The 17,942-nt window shown below is 42.9% G+C and overlaps 1 protein-coding gene, 1 long non-coding RNA gene and 1 pseudogene across 2 annotated transcripts; 1 reads left to right on the top strand and 2 right to left on the bottom strand.

Annotated features, from left to right (window-relative positions):
* Positions 1–4,290: 4,290 nt before the first annotated feature.
* LOC102077527 (interferon-induced very large GTPase 1-like) lies at positions 4,291–8,850 on the bottom strand. Its single transcript, XM_019350338.1, has one exon. It carries the CDS (start codon positions 8,848–8,850, stop codon positions 4,291–4,293), a length of 4,560 nt encoding a protein of 1,519 aa, XP_019205883.1.
* A 51-nt stretch (positions 8,851–8,901) lies between these two features.
* On the bottom strand, positions 8,902–9,384 carry LOC112843608 (uncharacterized). Its single transcript, XR_003216072.1, has 3 exons — positions 9,297–9,384; positions 9,131–9,165; positions 8,902–9,021 (listed from the first exon to the last, which is right to left on the bottom strand). It is a non-coding gene; the product is annotated as an uncharacterized LOC112843608 (long non-coding RNA).
* Positions 9,385–10,095: 711 nt separating this feature from the next.
* Positions 10,096–15,516, top strand: LOC100705421 (uncharacterized; annotated as a pseudogene).
* The last annotated feature ends 2,426 nt before the right edge of the window (positions 15,517–17,942 follow it).

The following is a 17,942-nucleotide window of genomic DNA, read 5'->3' as shown; positions in this document are numbered from 1 at the left end:
TCTCCAACAACATAGGTTACAATTATATTAGCGTGACCAATTATGCAAATTAGGTGATGACGTCATTTAGCGACTTCTAGCGACTTTTAGGACAGCCAATAGCGATTTTCCTTACTGAGGAGTTGGCAACACTGCTTGTGATCAGCACTCACTCTGGCTCGGTACTTAAGGAGGTGGCTGAAGGTGCCTTGTCGCTGGATTAAAAATGGTGGTGCCGTGGTAATTTTACCTCCTCACTACGTACGACTCTGGATACTGTAGCTCCTGTGAAAACTAAGGCCTCAAATCCGAAGTACCTGACTCCGTGGTATAATTCTCAAACACGTAGCCTAAAGTAGATAACTCGTAAGCTGGAGAGGAAATGGCGTGTCACAAATTTAGAGGATCATCATTTAGCCTGGAGAAATAGTTTGCTGCTATATAAGAAAGCCCTCCGCAAAGCCAGAAGATCTTACTATTCGTCACTGATTGAAGAAAATAAGAACAACCCCAGGTTTCTCTTCAGCACTGTAGCCAGGCTGACAAAAAGTCAGAGCTCTACTGAGCCAACAATCCCTTTAACGTTAACTAGTAATGACTTCATGAACTTCTTCACAAATAAAATTTTTATCATTAGAGAAAAAATTACCAATAATCACCCCACAGATGTAATATTATCTACAGCTACTTTTAGTACCATTGATGTTAAGTTAGACTCTTTTTCTCCAATTGATCTTTCTGAGTTAACTTCAATAATTACTTCCTCCAAACCATCAACATGTCTTTTAGACCCCATTCCTACAAAACTGCTCAAAGAAGTCCTGCCATTAATTAATTCTTCGATCTTAAATATGATCAACCTATCTCTAATAATCGGCTATGTACCACAGGCCTTCAAGCTGGCTGTAGTTAAACCTTTACTTAAAAAGCCATCTCTAGACCCAGCAGTCTTAGCTAATTATAGGCCAATCTCCAACCTTCCTTTCATATCAAAAATCCTTGAAAGAGTAGTTGTCAAACAGCTAACAGATCATCTGCAGAGGAATGGCTTATTTGAAGCGTTTCAGTCAGGTTTCAGAGCTCAACACAGAACAGAAACAGCTTTAGTGAAGGTTACAAATGATCTTCTTATGGCCTCTGACAGTGGACTCATCTCTGTGCTTGTCCTGTTAGACCTCAGTGCTGCGTTCGATACTGTTGACCATAATATCCTATTAGAGCGATTAGAACATGCTGTAGGTATTACAGGTACTGTACTGCAGTGGTTTGTATCATATCTATCTAATAGACTCCAATTTATTCAAGTAAATGGAGAGTCGTCTTCACACACTAAGGTCAATTATGGTGTTCCACAGGGTTCAGTGCTAGGACCAATTCTATTTACATTATACATGCTTCCCTTAGGCAGCATCATTAGAAGACATAGCATAAATTTTCACTGCTATGCAGATGACACGCAGCTCTATCTATCCATGAAGCCAGGTATCACAGACCAATTAGTTAAACTGCAGGAATGTCTTAAAGACATAAAGACCTGGATGGCCGCTAACTTTCTGCTTCTTAATTCAGATAAAACTGAGGTCATTGTACTTGGCCCTGAAAATCTTAGAAATATGGTATCTAACCAGATTCTTACTCTGGATGGCATTACCTTGGCCTCCAGTAATGCTGTGAGGAACCTTGGAGTCATTTTTGACCAGGACATGTCCTTCAACGCACATATTAAACAAATATGTAAGACTGCTTTCTTCCATTTGCGCAACATCTCTAAAATTAGAAATATCCTGTCTCAGAGTGATGCTGAAAAACTAGTTCATGCATTTATTACTTCCAGGCTGGACTACTGTAATTCATTATTATCAGGCTGTCCTAAAAACTCCCTGAAAAGCCGTCAGCTGATCCAAAATGCTGCAGCAAGGGTTCTGACAGGGACTAGAAAGAGAGAGCATATTTCTCCTGTTTTGGCTTCCCTTCATTGGCTTCCTGCAGAATTGAATTCAAAATCCTGCTCCTCACATACAAGGTCTTAAATAATCAGGCCCCATCTTATCTTAATGACCTTGTAGTACCATATCACCCTATTAGAGCACTTCGCTCTCGCTCTGCAGGCTTACTTGTTGTTCCTAGAGTATTTAAAAGTAGAATGGGAGGGAGAGCCTTCAGTTTTCAGGCTCCTTTTCTGTGGAACCAGCTTCCAGTTTGGATTCGGGAGACAGACACTATCTCTACTTTCAAGATTAGGCTTAAAATTTTCCTTTTTGCTAAAGCATATAGTTAGGGCTGGACCAGGTGACCCTGAATCCTCCCTTAGTTATGCTGCAATAGACGTAGGCTGCCGGGGATTCCCATGATGCATTGAGTTTTTCCTTTCCAGTCACCTTTCTCACTCACTATGTGTTAATAGACCTCTCTGCATCGAATCATATCTGTTATTAATCTCTGTCTCTCTTCCACAGCATGTCTTTCATCCTGTTTTCCTTCTTTCACCCCAACCGGTCGCAGCAGATGGCCCCGCCCCTCCCTGAGCCTGGTTCTGCCGGAGGTTTCTTCCTGTTAAAAGGGAGTTTTTCCTTCCCACTGTCGCCAAAGTGCTTGCTCATAGGGGGTCATATGATTGTTGGGTTTTTCTCTGTATTTATTATTGTGCTATCTACTGTACAATATAAAGCGCCTTCAGGCGACTTTTGTTGTGATTTGGCGCTATATAAATAAAATTGAATTGAATTGAATTGGATTATTGTGTAACTCTTGTTAGTGTTCCGCCGATTCTCTAGCCTCTTCGTGTAACTTTTGCAAATTATTCTCATATCACTCTCTTGTCTCTGTGTTAGATTCAACCGCCTGCCTGAGGACTACCTACCCCTGCTTAGTTGTGAGCGGGTGAGTCGGCCTGGTGCGAGCTGTGAGGAGGAGTTGGTGTGTTTTCCCTATACTGCCCTCGAGATCCTTGGAACCCCTGGACCCGTCCCCGCACTTGTAGATATTGCACTTGGTGACTGTGGAAGGAATAAACTGCCTACTCTTGTGATTTCAGTTTGCACTAGTCCTTTCTGCGTGTGTGACACAAAGTAAACTTTATTGTCATCTCTGCTACATACAGTACTGTTTGTAGCAGGCTCCTGTTACAGCAGTGCAAGTAAACAAACAATATATTTAAGAAGAGTAAGAAAATAAATATACACTTTAGGACTGGGGGTAAAGGGATCAATAACAATTTAAAATTTATAATTTAAAGTTCGATGATTTAAAGTCTCACACACAACCCGTCGAAAGGGGAGGGGGCAGCTGCTTCCAAATAGAGCGCATTTCATTCATAATGTTGTAAATCCAAGCCCATTATGTATTCATGTTTTGAATCCTGGGTTGTGTGAAATCCCAAAAATAAACCTTAGACAAAGTCAATCTGTGAACTAAGGTGTAGGTCTATTAGGTTATGCTGTGGCGATTCTCGAGTCGGGAGATAGGTGTTATTACTGGAGTGCAAAATTAAAACCAATGGAAGATGGACAAGAAAAGTTCAAAGCCATCAAGTCCTCAATTTAGAAAAAAGAGAAAAGAAGAGAAGGAGAAATTAGCAAAAGATACAGGTAAGCAGATGTGTCACTGGATAATGGCAGGTCATCCTGAAACAATCAGAATCAGAATACTTTATTAACCCCTAAGGAAATTATGTGGATTACAGTTGCTCCAAGAAGAAATGGTAAAAATAGCAACAGTAACAGACTAAACTCAAAACAATACATTATGTTACAGATTTTAATATTAATTAGTCATTGTCAATTGTTGATTTGTCCTATTCTCAGTGTATGACGAATTATGATGGCTGTTTGGTAGCTGTTTGCATACTATGCATACGCTCTCTCTCTTCATATGTGTGTGTGTTTCTTGGGTGAAAATCAGTATGGTTCCAACAACAGTTTTATGTTTATGTACAATCCTTAATATGTTTTATGTGTTTGTTTGTGTGTGTGTGTGTGTGTGTGTGGGTGGGGGGGGGGGAGTGTTCGCCCAGGGTGCCAAACAGGCTAGGACCGCCACTGGTCACAAAGCATTTTTCATGAAATACTGTTGTGTCAACAAATCGTACAGATGGTAAAAAACTTGTGGAGTCCAATTTTCACTTGTTCTTTTTTTATGTTTAAGTCTACAATTTGTGTAACAGTCAGTTCAGCATCTTTACTCACTTTCACTCACTTTCTCAATCACAGACAAAATCAATGAACATTTATAAAAGCAAGATAAAGCTGCTTTAGTTATGATTTGCAAAGAAACCAGTTTGGTCATTTTCTATAAGTTTGTAGTTTCTTTAACTCAATACATTTCACCCAGACTTTTAATGGCATCATATTTAGAGACTGTTTTCCACTGATGAGGAATCTCTCGTCTGCCCTGGAATTTAAAGTTATAGTGCCTCTCGAGTTCATGCTGAAATCGACACACAAACCATTTCCAGTATGCCAGATTAGATCCATTAGGGGTGATTCTCCAGGTACAATACTGTGAGCCAGCACTTTTGTACTGTTTACACGGAATGGACTTCCCTGAGTAATGATGAGGGTAAAACCAGTAATTACTTGAAACCAGTTCTGCACAGAAGTGCATGCCAAACTCGCCTGTATGTCTCCAGTGCTCCTCACTGATCACGGAGGGACGATGAAAAGGAGTGCTGTGGTCATAAGGACCGTGATCTTTCATGGTGTTGGTACAAACAGCTGCACAGAATGGACACTTTACCCAGCAGCAGTTACAAAGCTGATCTATGAGGATTTCATCAGCCCTCAGTCTGAATTCCTTCAGCTTATCCAGGGAGAGGCTGCTCATCTGCTCAGTGATGGATATAACTCCTTTTTTAATCTCTTCATTGAGGAAATACAAATCATTTATGTCACTGAAGTTTTCAAAACAAATGTTGTCAAATTTCAGCTCATGCTTTAGGACATTAGAAAATTCCTTCATCCACATGTCTGTGTTTCCTCTCTGATTTTTGACCTTTTGTGTTGCAGTAAATAAAGCCTGACTCAAGGTTGTTTTGATGTCATCAACATTTTTCTTGAGTACATTCACAGCTACATCTGTGTGATCTTTGAAGATGTACTTCTCAACCTCTGTTTTGATGAAAGCTTCTGTTTGTCTCCTTGGATTTGTGATGTACAGGATGAAATCGTCAAAGTCTTCTTTCTCAGCGAGCGACTTCAACATATGTTTCTCCAAGTTCAGTCTGTTCCCATTGAATGCTGGGAAATTACACCTCATCTTTCCAGCGAGATCAATGGCAGTCTTGTTACAGACAGCCTCAAGAGTGGACGCTTTCAGCTTCTCACAGATCAGTTCTCCAAGTACAACAGCAGATGAGTTTTCTTTACAAAAGCTTCTAAAAGTTGTGTAATACTGTGTTTTCTTGCTTTCTAAATAAGTGAGTGGATCATTATTCATTTTAGATTTCTTGTGTGACTCCTCAAGCCAACTTTCTGCTCTGTAGAACACATACAGCAAGAGATCAACTCTAAATTCTTTCCTCAAGGTGTATTTCTTCTCTGACTGAAATTTCTGCAATTCTATTTTTACGTGATTGGCCATTTCACGCAAATAAGTTGTTGAGTAGCCTCTTGTAACTACAGGTTTGCTTTTGATTGCATCAAGTGAGTCTTTTTCAGCCTTGCTAATGAGCCAACGGATCTGTTGTTGCTCTTCATAAGAGAAAGCACCAAGTGATGTGTATTTTTGATAAATATTAGCTAATGTTCTGAGATATTTTTGTCCACTTGTAATGATATAATCCCAATAATCACCAAGCGTTAATATTTTCTTGTATCTGCCACTTCTTTTACATTTATCTATGAGAGCTGGCTCAAAACCAAGTTCTTTTAGGATTATAAACTGATCTTTTTCCAAGTTAATTTCTTCAGCAGGTTTTATATCTGCTGTTAATTCAGTAACCCAGCCACTCCAAAAAGAGCTGAACTGTCGTTGAAGCTCTTCTTCATCTTTGGCTTTATCCTTCAGTTTCTGAGCGAGCTCTTTGCTCTTCTGTAGCAGTTTGTTCTCAAACTCTAATTTCTTATCATCAATGATTTTACGAGCTTTCCTCTGTTGGATAACTCCATCCAGTTTTCTTTTCACTTTGTTCACCTGTTCATCATGAAACTCTTTAATTTTGATTTCAAATCGTCCTCTCCACTGCGTCAAGATCTCTCTGTCTTTGTCATCCTCAAAGTACTTTGTCATTTCTTTTATGACTTCTTCATATGCTTTCCTTGTTTCTTTAAAAATATAAGATTGTTCAACCTCATCAAGTTTTCCATTTTCAATTCTGTTATGAAGTTGGTTTTCAATGGTCAACATGTTGCTTCTCAGGGTCCAGGTCCAGCTCCCATACTGGACTTCCAGTTTTCTGTACACTGCAATTTCAAGTGTGTTTTTAAAACTGAAAACAAAACTTTCAGTCAGCAGTGCAGTCCACAGGTCCTGGATGTTTGTTTTGAACTGTGAGAGAGTGATCCCAGCAGACTTTGCAGCTTTAGAGAGGATGGTGTTCTTCACTTCCTGGATGCTCTCACTGTAACCTGGATTTGGAGGAGCCATGGGTGGACTGCCCTCCCACAGCTGGGCACAGTATTTCACATCTTTCTGAACATCAAATTCAATGACATCACTGAAGCACTCTGCATCACAAACTTCCTCTTCAGCTGCTAGTTTGGCCATCTGGTCCAGTTTTTCCTGCAGGCGTCTCTTTCCATCCATGTTTCTCTCTGCTGCTGCAACATCTGTGACATTCTGGTGAACAAACACACAACTGGGAGAAAGTTTAATTTCCTTCATCCTCATGAAAGCCTGAACAACAATCTGCAGAATGTCCTGCATATCAGAAGGATTCTCTCCAAAGATGTTGATCAGTGTCAGGTTTCCCAGACCAACAACAAATGTTGCCAGTTCATTGTCATGATGAAGAGTGTTGTTACCTTCTACCTCATGAGCACGCAGTCCTTCAGTGTCCACCACTAGAACATAGTCAAACTTCAAGTCTTTCTTCATCTCCTCTGATACTTTGAGCAGCTGCATGAAGGCACCTTTGGTGCACCTGCCAGCACTCACTGCAAACTGCAGCCCAAACATGGTGTTCAGCATTGTTGATTTTCCACTGCTTTGTAGGCCCAAAACTGACAACACAAAAACTCTCTGGTCCCCCAGTTTCTTGATGACTTCTTCTAAAAGACTGGAGATCCATGTTAAAGGCACATGACCTACATCACCATCCATCAGCTCCATCGGGTGTCCTGATATCATCAGCTGTGCAGCCAGCTCAGGGTATTTAGACCAGTCAGTGTGTCTGCTCTCTCTGTGTGTTGTTTTATGGGCTTCATAGATCTGTCCCATTTCTCTGAAGATGTGCTCCAAACGAAAAGTTGCAGACTGAAGTTTTTTTGATATGTCATCAAGCTCAGTTTGTGTTTTTAATAACAGATCTGCTTTGTCATGTTTGTTCTTCAAAGCCAAGACCTCAGACCACTTTTCATCATAACTTTGTAGAATTGAAGAAAGACCATCAGTGGAGAGGTCATCTATGAAGATCTGAGTCCATTTTAGGAAATACTCTCTGTCTGTTGGTGGCAATGATGAGAGACTTCCAGTGAACAACTCCATCAGTTTACTGCAGGAAGCAGCACATTGTTTCTGACGTATGTTCATCAGTTCTTGTTGCTTTATACTTTTCTCCATTTCAATGTCTCCTCTGAGGTGAAACAGTTCTCTGTGTATTTTGCTCCACTGATGCCACAGTTTGCCTTGACAAGGAAGAAATTCATCTTTGATCTTTGAGACATCCATGTTATCCTTTTTAAGCAGATTGATTATTTCCATAGCAGCAGATTTCCCTCTTTGACAGGCTGGGTCAGTTTCATCCACTCTGATTCCAGAGAGCTCAGCCATGGTTTCAAGCTGGAAGGATGGTTTCAAGATGGGACCATCGAGAGAAGACAAAACTTCTCTGATGATCTTTTTTAGCTGTTCAGATACATCTGAGTGGTTTTTAGCTTTAAGGCCTATTGTGTACTTCCCATTTTTTATCTTGACAACATCACGACTGTCATCAACAGTTAAACAAATGAGAGGTTTATGAGACTTAAAATGAGAAGAAATAAGTGATCGACTTTCTTCATTGCATGGCAGAGATTCAAAAACAAAAATATTGATGGAGGATTTTTGAATCAGTATGTCACGCTGTCTTTCCGTCAACAGAGCATCACCATGAAGATTACAAAAGGCAATGCAGTCATTGAAGGCATCATTGGGTTTTCCAGCAGGGCAGTACCAGGCAATCTCTGCCACACCATCCATCAAACAGCAAGACTGGCTGTTTCCTTTAAAGTTTCTGTGGAAGAAGGTGTCGTGACGGTCGTTGATCAAATTATTCATCAGCTGAGATTTAGACACTGACAAAGAACCCAGGCGGAAAAATGACACCAAGGGTGTTTCAGCTTTGTAGACTGGAACACTCTTCATGGTGATGATTGTTGAGCCATCTTTGATTTGAGTTACCTTCCAGGTTTTTGTTATTTCTCTGAAAGTCCACAGAGGACACTCGATCTCCATTGTAACTGGATCAGGAACAAGCAAAGGTAAGGCATACTGACACTGAGAGAGCTTTGTAATCATCATCTGTTTCAGGAAGCTGTCTGAACAGTGAAATACTGCCATCTGAACGTCCATTGGATGTACAAGAGCATTCTCTTCCCTCTCTTTGTCATTTGTGTCTGCACTGGTTTTCAAGAAATACTCCAGATCATTGTAATCTATCTCAGTGTCATCAGACACTGTAGTCACCTCAGGACTGTCTGGTCTTACAGCAATATATCTGGCCCTGTAGTCCAACATTATCAAACTATGGAGAAAAGTATGAGCTAGATCTTTTTCAGATTTCACATGGTCCATGTGTTTCCCAGGTACATGTATTTGAAGAAAATTTGCTGGTGACAACTTCTGTTGAACTTTATCTTGAAGGTGAAGTGTCTCAAGCAGCGTCTCAGTTTCTGTCTGACTCGGCTTCTACAAATAACAAATAAAGAGGTACTATATGTAATCAAATTTCATTGTCATATGGCAGAACAGAGTAAATACTAATTTTGATCTTTTGAATAAACGTTTATTCTCCTACCTTCTTGTTTCCACTCGTGTAACCATCTGTGGTTTCTGCAGGACAGCATAAACCAGATTCAAATGCATTATACTCCATGCATGTTGCTGCAAATTATTTCAAAAACATTAACTCAGCTGTTTATATTTTTAAGATTTTTGTGTTACTGTATAATGAAAAATGTTACCGTTGTCATTAGTTTTGGATGATTCTAAAGATTTATCGCCTGGTTTTCTCTCCTGGTCATCAATGTGTTCACCCACTGGACCACTCTGAAAGAGTAAATGCATTACCCTAAAATTTAGCTTATCAGGTCAATACCACTGACATATATAATAACAGATTGAAAAGGTCTTGCTTTGTATTTTAGTGAGAAGACAGTAAACTATTTTAGAAATGATTTGACTGACATTTATATACTATAACATATTTCTAGTCTTATCGACCACTCAAAGCAGTTCATCAACTGTATAAGACCTGTGCTGAATTTTCTAATAACGTGTGTGATCGCAACCCTTAAGTCAGGGGTGTCAAACTCAAATACACGGTGGGCCAAAATTCAAAACTGGAACAAAGTCACGGGCTAACGTTAATATTTATTAAGAAAAAAAAATCTTCCTCCAGATATAAGAATGAATCTTTTCTTATGGACTCAAATAAGTTTTGCTGAAAAACTGAATATGGAACAAGCAAAGCTTAATACTAAACAATACATATATTAGTTGTATAATACCAGTAGGCCAGCTCTAATAGTAATTTGGTATGGCCTCGCGGGCCAAATGCAATTAGGCTGCGGGCCAGAGTTTTACACCTATGCCTTAAGTGGAGATATCATCTGAATTTGAGGAGCGGGACCACTCCTCCTTCACGCCCCCTCAGCCTATAACCCCCCCTTTCTCTGATACCTGCTGTTCTCATTTTCATGCGAACATGCCTCGTCAGTAATTCTAAGAGCTTGATTCCTACTCATCCTTCGGCTCATCACCATGGATCCAACGTCGCTCAGCCCATCGGACCAAGACCTCAGTCCATCTCCACCTGATTTTCCCCAGGCAGTTCGGGATCAACAAACTGATCTTTCTAGTGGAGCCACCACAGAGTGCCCAATTATAGCCGGCCCATCCGGCGCACCTTCCAGCAGCCGTCCTCGACGCACAGCCATCAGGTCTGCCATTCGCATTCCCCGGAACTCCTCTCTCTGCTCCATTCAACAATACAGTGGCTTCGGTCGCTTCCCCTTCCCCACAAAACTACAACCTCCAAAATACTACTAGAGGACGATCCCCTCCCAGTAAAAGCTCTGGGCAGAGCTCCACTCTGGATCACCCTGAGGCCCTGAGGCGCGTCTCCAGCCCTGCGGAAACACGATCCATTTCAGCGTTCAACACCGAGGTTGCGCCACCGTTCCCACGTGAGGTCTCCCGAAAATTCTTTGCCGATGAAGATCTCCAACTGGACCGTTGCCCGTCTCCAACGAGTTCTGAAAGAGAGAGGCATTCACGTTCGTCGATCCGATAACAAGGCTAAATTATTCTGTTTCTTCTTAACACCTCAGCGCTCCCGCTCTCATTCACCGAACAGAGTTAATATTCCTCCGGGCTCAAATAAAGCTAGTGCCTCCATTAACAACACTTCCTTGCTCCTTGTGACACTCATCTAGGGTTGCCAGTTATGCGTGCTCCAATCCCCCCTTCGCAACTCGCCCCAACAAACCCTCTCGACACTGCGTTGCCAGGCCCTCTGCCACATATTCCTCCATTGCTAAACTCTGCCGCTAACCTCGGCACCGGGATGCCAGGTTTTCAGCCACCTTTTCCTCTTCTGCTAAACACTACAGGTAACCTCAGCACCGGGATGCTAGGTTCTCAGCCACTCATTCGTCCTCTGATAAACACCACAGCTAACCTTGGCACCGGGTTGCCAGGTCCTCTCACCTTCGCTCCTTCCCACCGTAATTCAGCTAACTTTCCTACAACCAGCCGTCTGACCGTTCATCCTTCCAACCCAGCAGCCTTTCTTCCTCCCATCGGTGAAGTTCAGAGCTGCACCTGACCTAGCCTTTTCGCCCAGGCTCCATTTCTTCAAGCTAACACTGCCCAGTTTTCGTTGGCCACGGCAATTCCTCCTCCCAACCACTGACTGTAGAAAAGATGGACGACGCAACAGCACCCCAAAAATGAAGCTCTATCGCCCCCTGGTGTCTGGCTGCAGTATAGGTCATAAACCCCGCCTCCTCCATGTTAGCGGATGGGACTGGGGTCAGACTAAAATAAATTAATTCTCCTTAGATAATTTTTTTTGCCAAAGATTCTTTCTTTTGTTATCAATAACAAAGCAGATAGAGCGTAGGCTCTGAGAGGAGGGCCAGCATTTACGCTACGAAAACACGACCGACTGTTTTAACCTGACAGCCTGAGGTGTTCTTCAGTAAACTGGACTACCCGACAGAAGGACCCGAGGCCCCGCTACACTTTTTCGGTAAGTTAAACGTGTTTGTAAGATAATCCGTAACTACCATCCTTAGCTAGCTCCTGAGACCTAGCTAGCTAAAATGAGCACTTGGCTGGCAGGGTTCGTTTAGCTAATCTGTGCAGGTGAATGAATTTACTAAAGAAATTTACTAAAGAAATCAAGAGAAACGCCCCGGGCTACTCAGTCACTAATTACTGTTACTGTACATTTATTACAAGTATTATACTGTAAAAGCAACAGGCTGCACCCTGCTTCAGCTCCTGTGCAGAGCTGATTATTAAATATGTGCAAACAACAGCATGTTTTCAGTCTCTTGCCACATCTGTAAAGACAGTAACATCTTTTTTTAAAAGCTTGTACTTCAGTAACTCCTCATTAATCAGGAACTATGGATTAAAGTACTGTAGTGTACTGTAATACTGAAAAAATGTAAGAGAAGAACTTCAGATCCTGAGTGTGTGAGGACAGAAGAATCAGCTTTATTTCAATTTTGAGAGATACAATTTATATCTGAGTTTGATGGTTCTGTTCTCATTGTGATTACAGGAGCTGCACTCAGATTCAGACCTCAGCACCACCCAGTGACAGCAGACAGATCATCCAACATGTTCACATGTTAATTGCAAAATGAACTGATGAAAACAGTACAAAGGTTAAAGTACCACATGTGCTGTAGTGAAAGCTGCAGCTTTATTGATAAGGTTAAAGACAAAAAAACAAAAGGATTAAGGATTAATCACTCATGTAACTGTGTCACTATATATTAGCATTAACAGGACCTTAGTTTGGTGTTTCACAAAGCTGCTGATCTCAGACCTGCACAGCTTACGTTTTAAACACTTGATGTACTCAGCTGCATGAATAGCACGTTTGAGTTTCTCTAACACAATTAAATAAAACCTGATGAAGGTCAAATGTCGTCACTTGTATGTTGAACTACAAACTTGTCATCTGGAATTCTTTCACAGTTTTTTGCACATAGTGTGTTATTTACCATAAAGTGATTCAGAGTTATTCATACCAGAGTAACCAGAGAGGATCATATATTTTTAAATATATAACTTTATACAGGACTGAATAAATCCTTCAATAACACAGAGTATTTAGAGTATTAGGTGTGTAGCATCGCTAACTAGCTAGCAACAAGCCTCCAACACAGTTAGCGGCTAATCTAACTAACAAATTAACAACAGAGTGATTTTAGAACTATAAGATGATAAGCTGTGTGTCTTTTTTATAACAGTGACATGGTTGTATTTACCTTAAACGAGTCAACAGTCGCGGTAAACCAGCAAAAGAACTCAAGCAGCCGGGCTATGTAAAAAGTGTACGGGGGCGTGTTTGCGGTCACGTCCAGCGGGTGTGTGGGCAGGAGCATTAGACAGTCGCTCCACCTCAAGTCAGTACTGCGCAGACTCTGGCTCCAAATTTGCAAGATGGCAGCCTCCACAAGCGGGGTATTTTGGCTTCATTTTTGCACAATGGGAGGAGGCGGTGTCGCGTCGTCCATCTTTTCTACAGTCAATGCTCCCAACCCAGGGACCCAAAGCCTTCTCCTGTATCTGCTAACCTTCGCCAACAAATCATCGCCGGTAAATACGTAGATTTAGCTGAGCTCATTCTTCCTCCTCTCACGCAGCCTGCTCTTCCTAGGGTGATTGATGCCCATGACAGTTCCATTATTATACGTGGTGCGGCCCCTTCTCGGTCAAAAGAGCTCACTCCGATCGAGTTTGCTCTTGCCTTCTCGTTATACTGTTATACCTTTCCCTCCCGAAGACAAGAGTTCGACTCCTATCTGACTATTATTCTCAATCTCGCATTTCGATTTGGCGACACTGGCTTCTATCAGTACCACATCCAGTTTGCTTCTCAGGCAGCTGCTCGCCTTCAGCAGTTTAATCAAGACACCTTCTGGGGCAGCCTTGATCAGGAAATCTACTGTCACGTCTTCCCCGCCCGTTCTTCTCTCCCCTATAAGTCGTGCGGCGCCCCGTCACATCCTGCTTCTGCCTGCTTAGTCCCAGCCCAAAACGATCCACAGCCCTTGCGCCGTCCTTCTGTTCTCACCCGCTTGATCCCAGCTCCCGTTCCAGAACCTTCTAAACCCACAATCTCCACCCCCAGCATGCCTTTGCCTCAAGGTTCAGACAAGCGGGGCAGGCCCATCATGCACCTTGGAGGCCGTACCATTTGCAATAACTTTAACGACTCCGGCTGTTCCATGTCCCAATGCGCTATCTTCACTGCTGCTCCTTTTGCGGCAGTGGCCATTCCCGCCCCGCATGTCCCCACGACCCCACCAAGCCATGACTAGCTTTGTCAGCCTCCACACCCATCCACATTCCGGCACTAAAAGATGCTTTAACAAATCACCCTAACCCAGACTTCGTCAACTTCTTAGTAAAAGGTTTTTCAGAAGGCTTCCACCCAGGGATCGTCGCCCAGCCATCGGTTTCTTGTGCTTGCAAAATCCTGCAGTCAGCACTCAAAGACCCAGAAACCATCGACAGCCTGCTCGCCAAGGAAGTCAGGGAGGGTTTCATGATCGGACCCTTCCCCGAACCTCCCTTCCCCCTCTTTTGCATCAACCCTCTGGGCATTGGCACCAGAAAATATTCAGGCAAAAAGCACATCATCATTGATCTTTCTGCTCCCCACAGCAGTCAGATTCCAAGCATAAATAGCCTCATCCCCAGCGACGACTACTCTCTTAAATACTCAACAGTCAACCATGCCATTTCTCTCATTAAACTCGCCGGCAGAGGCGTATGGCTTTCTAAAGCCAACATCACAAGTGCCTGTAAGGTCTTGCTTATTCACCCCGACTTCTGGCACCTGTTCGGAATCAAGTGGAGGGATGCCTATTATTTCGCCGTCAGGCTGACCTTCGGTTGCAAAAGCAGCCCCAAGCTTTTCGATTCCCTCTCCGAAGCTCTATGTTGGATCCTCTCTAACAACCATAAGCTGCCTTTTTTGGTACACATCCTCGACGACTTCCTAGTCATCTCCCCTCCCACGTCACCACCAGCTCACGGGTTATCCACTCTGAGGTCACTCTTCTCCGAACTCGGCATTCCTTTGTTGGAAGAGAAAACAGAGGGACCTTCAACATCCCTGGAGTTCCTTGGGATAACCCTCGACGCCAAACGTTTCCAGGCCTCCCTGCCCATCGAAAAGCTCAATCGCGTCACCCTTCTCCTCCAAAACTTTCTCCTCGCTCCCACTTGGTCCAAACAACAGCTGCTCTCCCTTTTGGGACACTTAAACTTTGCTCTACGCATAATCCCTCAAGGCCGCTCCTTTATCTCTCACTTGCTTTCACTCGCTGCATCTAAACCGTCACTCCTCAACTCCATCACGCTGGATAGCTCTTCCAGGGCCGAACTGCGTCTTTGGCAACTCCTGCTCGCTAACTGGAACGGCATCACCTTCTTCTATGACGATCAGCTGGCCCACCCCGATGACGTTCAGCTCTTCACAGATGCCGCCCCTTCTGCCGGCTTTGGGGGCTATTACGGCCGAAGGTGGTTCTCTTGAGCTTGCCCTCCGAGTTCCGTAAATATATCCACGATTGGTTCCTGCCTTCATCAGCTGTTTACGAAATCTACTTGGTAGTCATCGCAGCCTTACTGTGGGGCCACAAATGGTCAAAAAAATCCATCCTCATTCGGTCCGACAACTTCACCGTAGTCGACATTATCAACAAAGGCCAAAGCAATTCTCCCTCCATAATGCCCTTCATGCGGCGGCTCACATGGCTATCAGTCACCCATCAGTTCCTAATCAGAGCAGAACACATTCCAGGCCACTTCAATTCCATTGCTGACTCCCTGTCTCGTCTCTCCCTCCAGACATTCAGGACCTTGGCGCCCCACGCAGAGGCAGCTCCGACCCCAGTCCCTCCATTTTCAGCCACGACGTTCGAGATCTAAACCCTAGCATTGCAGAACTCATCAGCACCTCCCAAGAAGTGATTATAAATAGCCTTGCAGCAAGCATGCTTGGAACGCGTTCCATTCATTCCATCATAACGTCAACCTGCCCTTCCCGTCATTCGACATTGCAACAGTTTCCAGCTTCATATCTCATGCCTGCCGGTTTCTGAGCATCAAAATTCCCACCATAAAGACATACCTCAGCGGGCTCACAGGTTCACCATGCCCAACCATTACGTCATCCCAGATATCACTACTCACCAAAGGTATAGTGACTACTTCCTGGCACGCACACTCGAAACTATGTTCCTTCTTCGGCTTTTTACGCTGTTCCGAATTCACCTCCTCATGTTCGAAATCCCACCCGACTCTTCACCCGTGCTTGAGTGACATCCACCCAGTCTCCGAAGACTGCCTCATTTTCACCCTCAAATGAAGCAAAACCAATCAATTGGGCAGCCCCACGCCAATATACTACTTCAAAATAAACTGACTTTTAAGTCCCTTCAAATCACTTACCCATTACCTCGACCTCAGAAAATCTCAGCGCGCCTTACCTTCAGATCCTCTGTTCATCAACAAATCTGGCCACGCCCCTACCAGGTCATGGTTCCTCTCATACTTTCGCCAAGTACTCTCGTCTTCTGGGATTCCTCCAAATCTCTTCTCTGGCCATTCCTTTCGCATCGGCGCCGTGACTTCTGCCTCCCGCAAAGGAATCCCCGACCACTTAATCAAGCTCCTGGGTCGATGGTCATCACAAGCCTACCTGTTATACATTTGCAACAATCTCCAAGACCTCTGTAATGCCCAGTCTTTGCTCCTGTAGGGGATGCCTTCTTTGGGGGATCTGCCCGGCCCGAGAGCCATCACCAGTCCCCTTCAGGGCCTTCCCCAAACCGCAGCACTATTTCACACTTCCTCATCCCTCATCGCCCATCGTTACGAAGGATGTGGTCCCTGCTAGTGAAGTGGAGATATCATCTGAATTTCAGGAGCGGGACCACTCCTCCTTCACGCCCCCTCCGGCCTCAGCCTATAAAAAAAAACCCTTCTCCAATACCTGCTGTTCTCATTTTCATGCCCCACCCTTCCCCCCTATTTTTCCCTCTCTTCTCCTCTCCTCTCTTCCTTTCCTCCATTCATTTCTCGTTAGTACATGGGGATCTGCCCGGCCCGAGAGCCGTCGCCAGTCCCCTTCAAGGCCTTCCCCAAACCGCAGCACTATTTCACGCTTCCTCATCCCTCATCTCCCATCGTTACCAAGGATGTGGTCCCTGCTAGTGAAATACATTTTGCTGTCAAAGGACAGAGGATCACTCTGAAAAAAGATGACAACAAACAAATGAGCTGCCAAAATGGATGATGTTAGAGTTTCTGTGTGCATCCTTACAAATATTTGATGAATTCATCTGTTAAACTGTGAATTTAAAAAGCAGAAACTGTAGAAAAGCTGAAGTTTTTATTCACTATTATGCCGTGAGTGAGTACTTATTAGTAATGAACAAATAACATATAACTTCAGTCGTCCAGTGATGCCTACTGTTCCAGCATAAATATGACCACAGGTTTTTTTTTCTTTATTTTAAGGAATTTTAGTTTTATATTTAATAAAACTGACAACATTGTAATTGTTAGAGAGAGTTTGTCAAAAGACAGCCTCTGACTGCAGCGATAGTCAATCAAACGTAACACAAGCTGCATGGTTGATGGTGCTTTTAACATCTGTAAATAATCAGAACCAGTCTGTATTAATTAGAAATAATTTAATCTTTCTAAATTTCTATTATCTTTATTTTGTTTTATTGTTAACCTGATTTTCAAACCCACATACTCCCTTTATCACTACCAAAACATTTTATGTGTTCTCTAAGTTTAAGCATTGATTTGCTCATCCGTTCTGATCTGGGTAAAATCTTCCAACATCTTCATTTGATGCAGTTTTTTCCTTTTGTATACACACTCTCTGCTAAGAATTGTGGGACTTGTGTGTTTTTCTATCATGAAAAGTATTGGAGTTCAGTAAATTGGCCAAAGACTCATGCCTTTTGTTTAAAGGTGTGGCTTTACATGCATTTTGCTACAGGAATAAAGGTTAAGATATAGAACTGTTACTGTCACTGTAGTGTAATTTCAAAATCACGTGCCAGGTTGTTTACTTTTTGGAGGATGAGGAATGGCAAGTTATCAAAAGACACTCCTAGACAGTACTTCCTACCCAAAAGGTTCCAATCTCCTTTATTGGAAAACAGATGACTTCTTATAAATTAATAAAATATTAGTATTTTTTGTTGGCATGGTCCTGTGCCAACTAGCAGCAACCAAAGGGTAAACACTGGATAAGAGAAATGATCCAACCCAAAACTTGAAAGAATACTAAAAAGGGCAACAAAAAAAATAGTGAAATACAAAAAAGAAAGAAA

This window comes from Oreochromis niloticus, linkage group LG22 (assembly GCF_001858045.2).
Source record: "Oreochromis niloticus isolate F11D_XX linkage group LG22, O_niloticus_UMD_NMBU, whole genome shotgun sequence".
Taxonomy (NCBI): Eukaryota; Metazoa; Chordata; class Actinopteri; order Cichliformes; family Cichlidae; genus Oreochromis; species Oreochromis niloticus.
Note: the sequence above shows the minus strand (reverse complement) of the source record. Positions and strands in the feature narration are given on the sequence as shown.

Coding starts and splice junctions, on each gene's coding strand:
- LOC102077527 (XM_019350338.1), bottom strand. CDS start 8,850: ATGTTGGACTACAGGGCCAGATATATTGCTGTAAGACCAGACAGTCCT.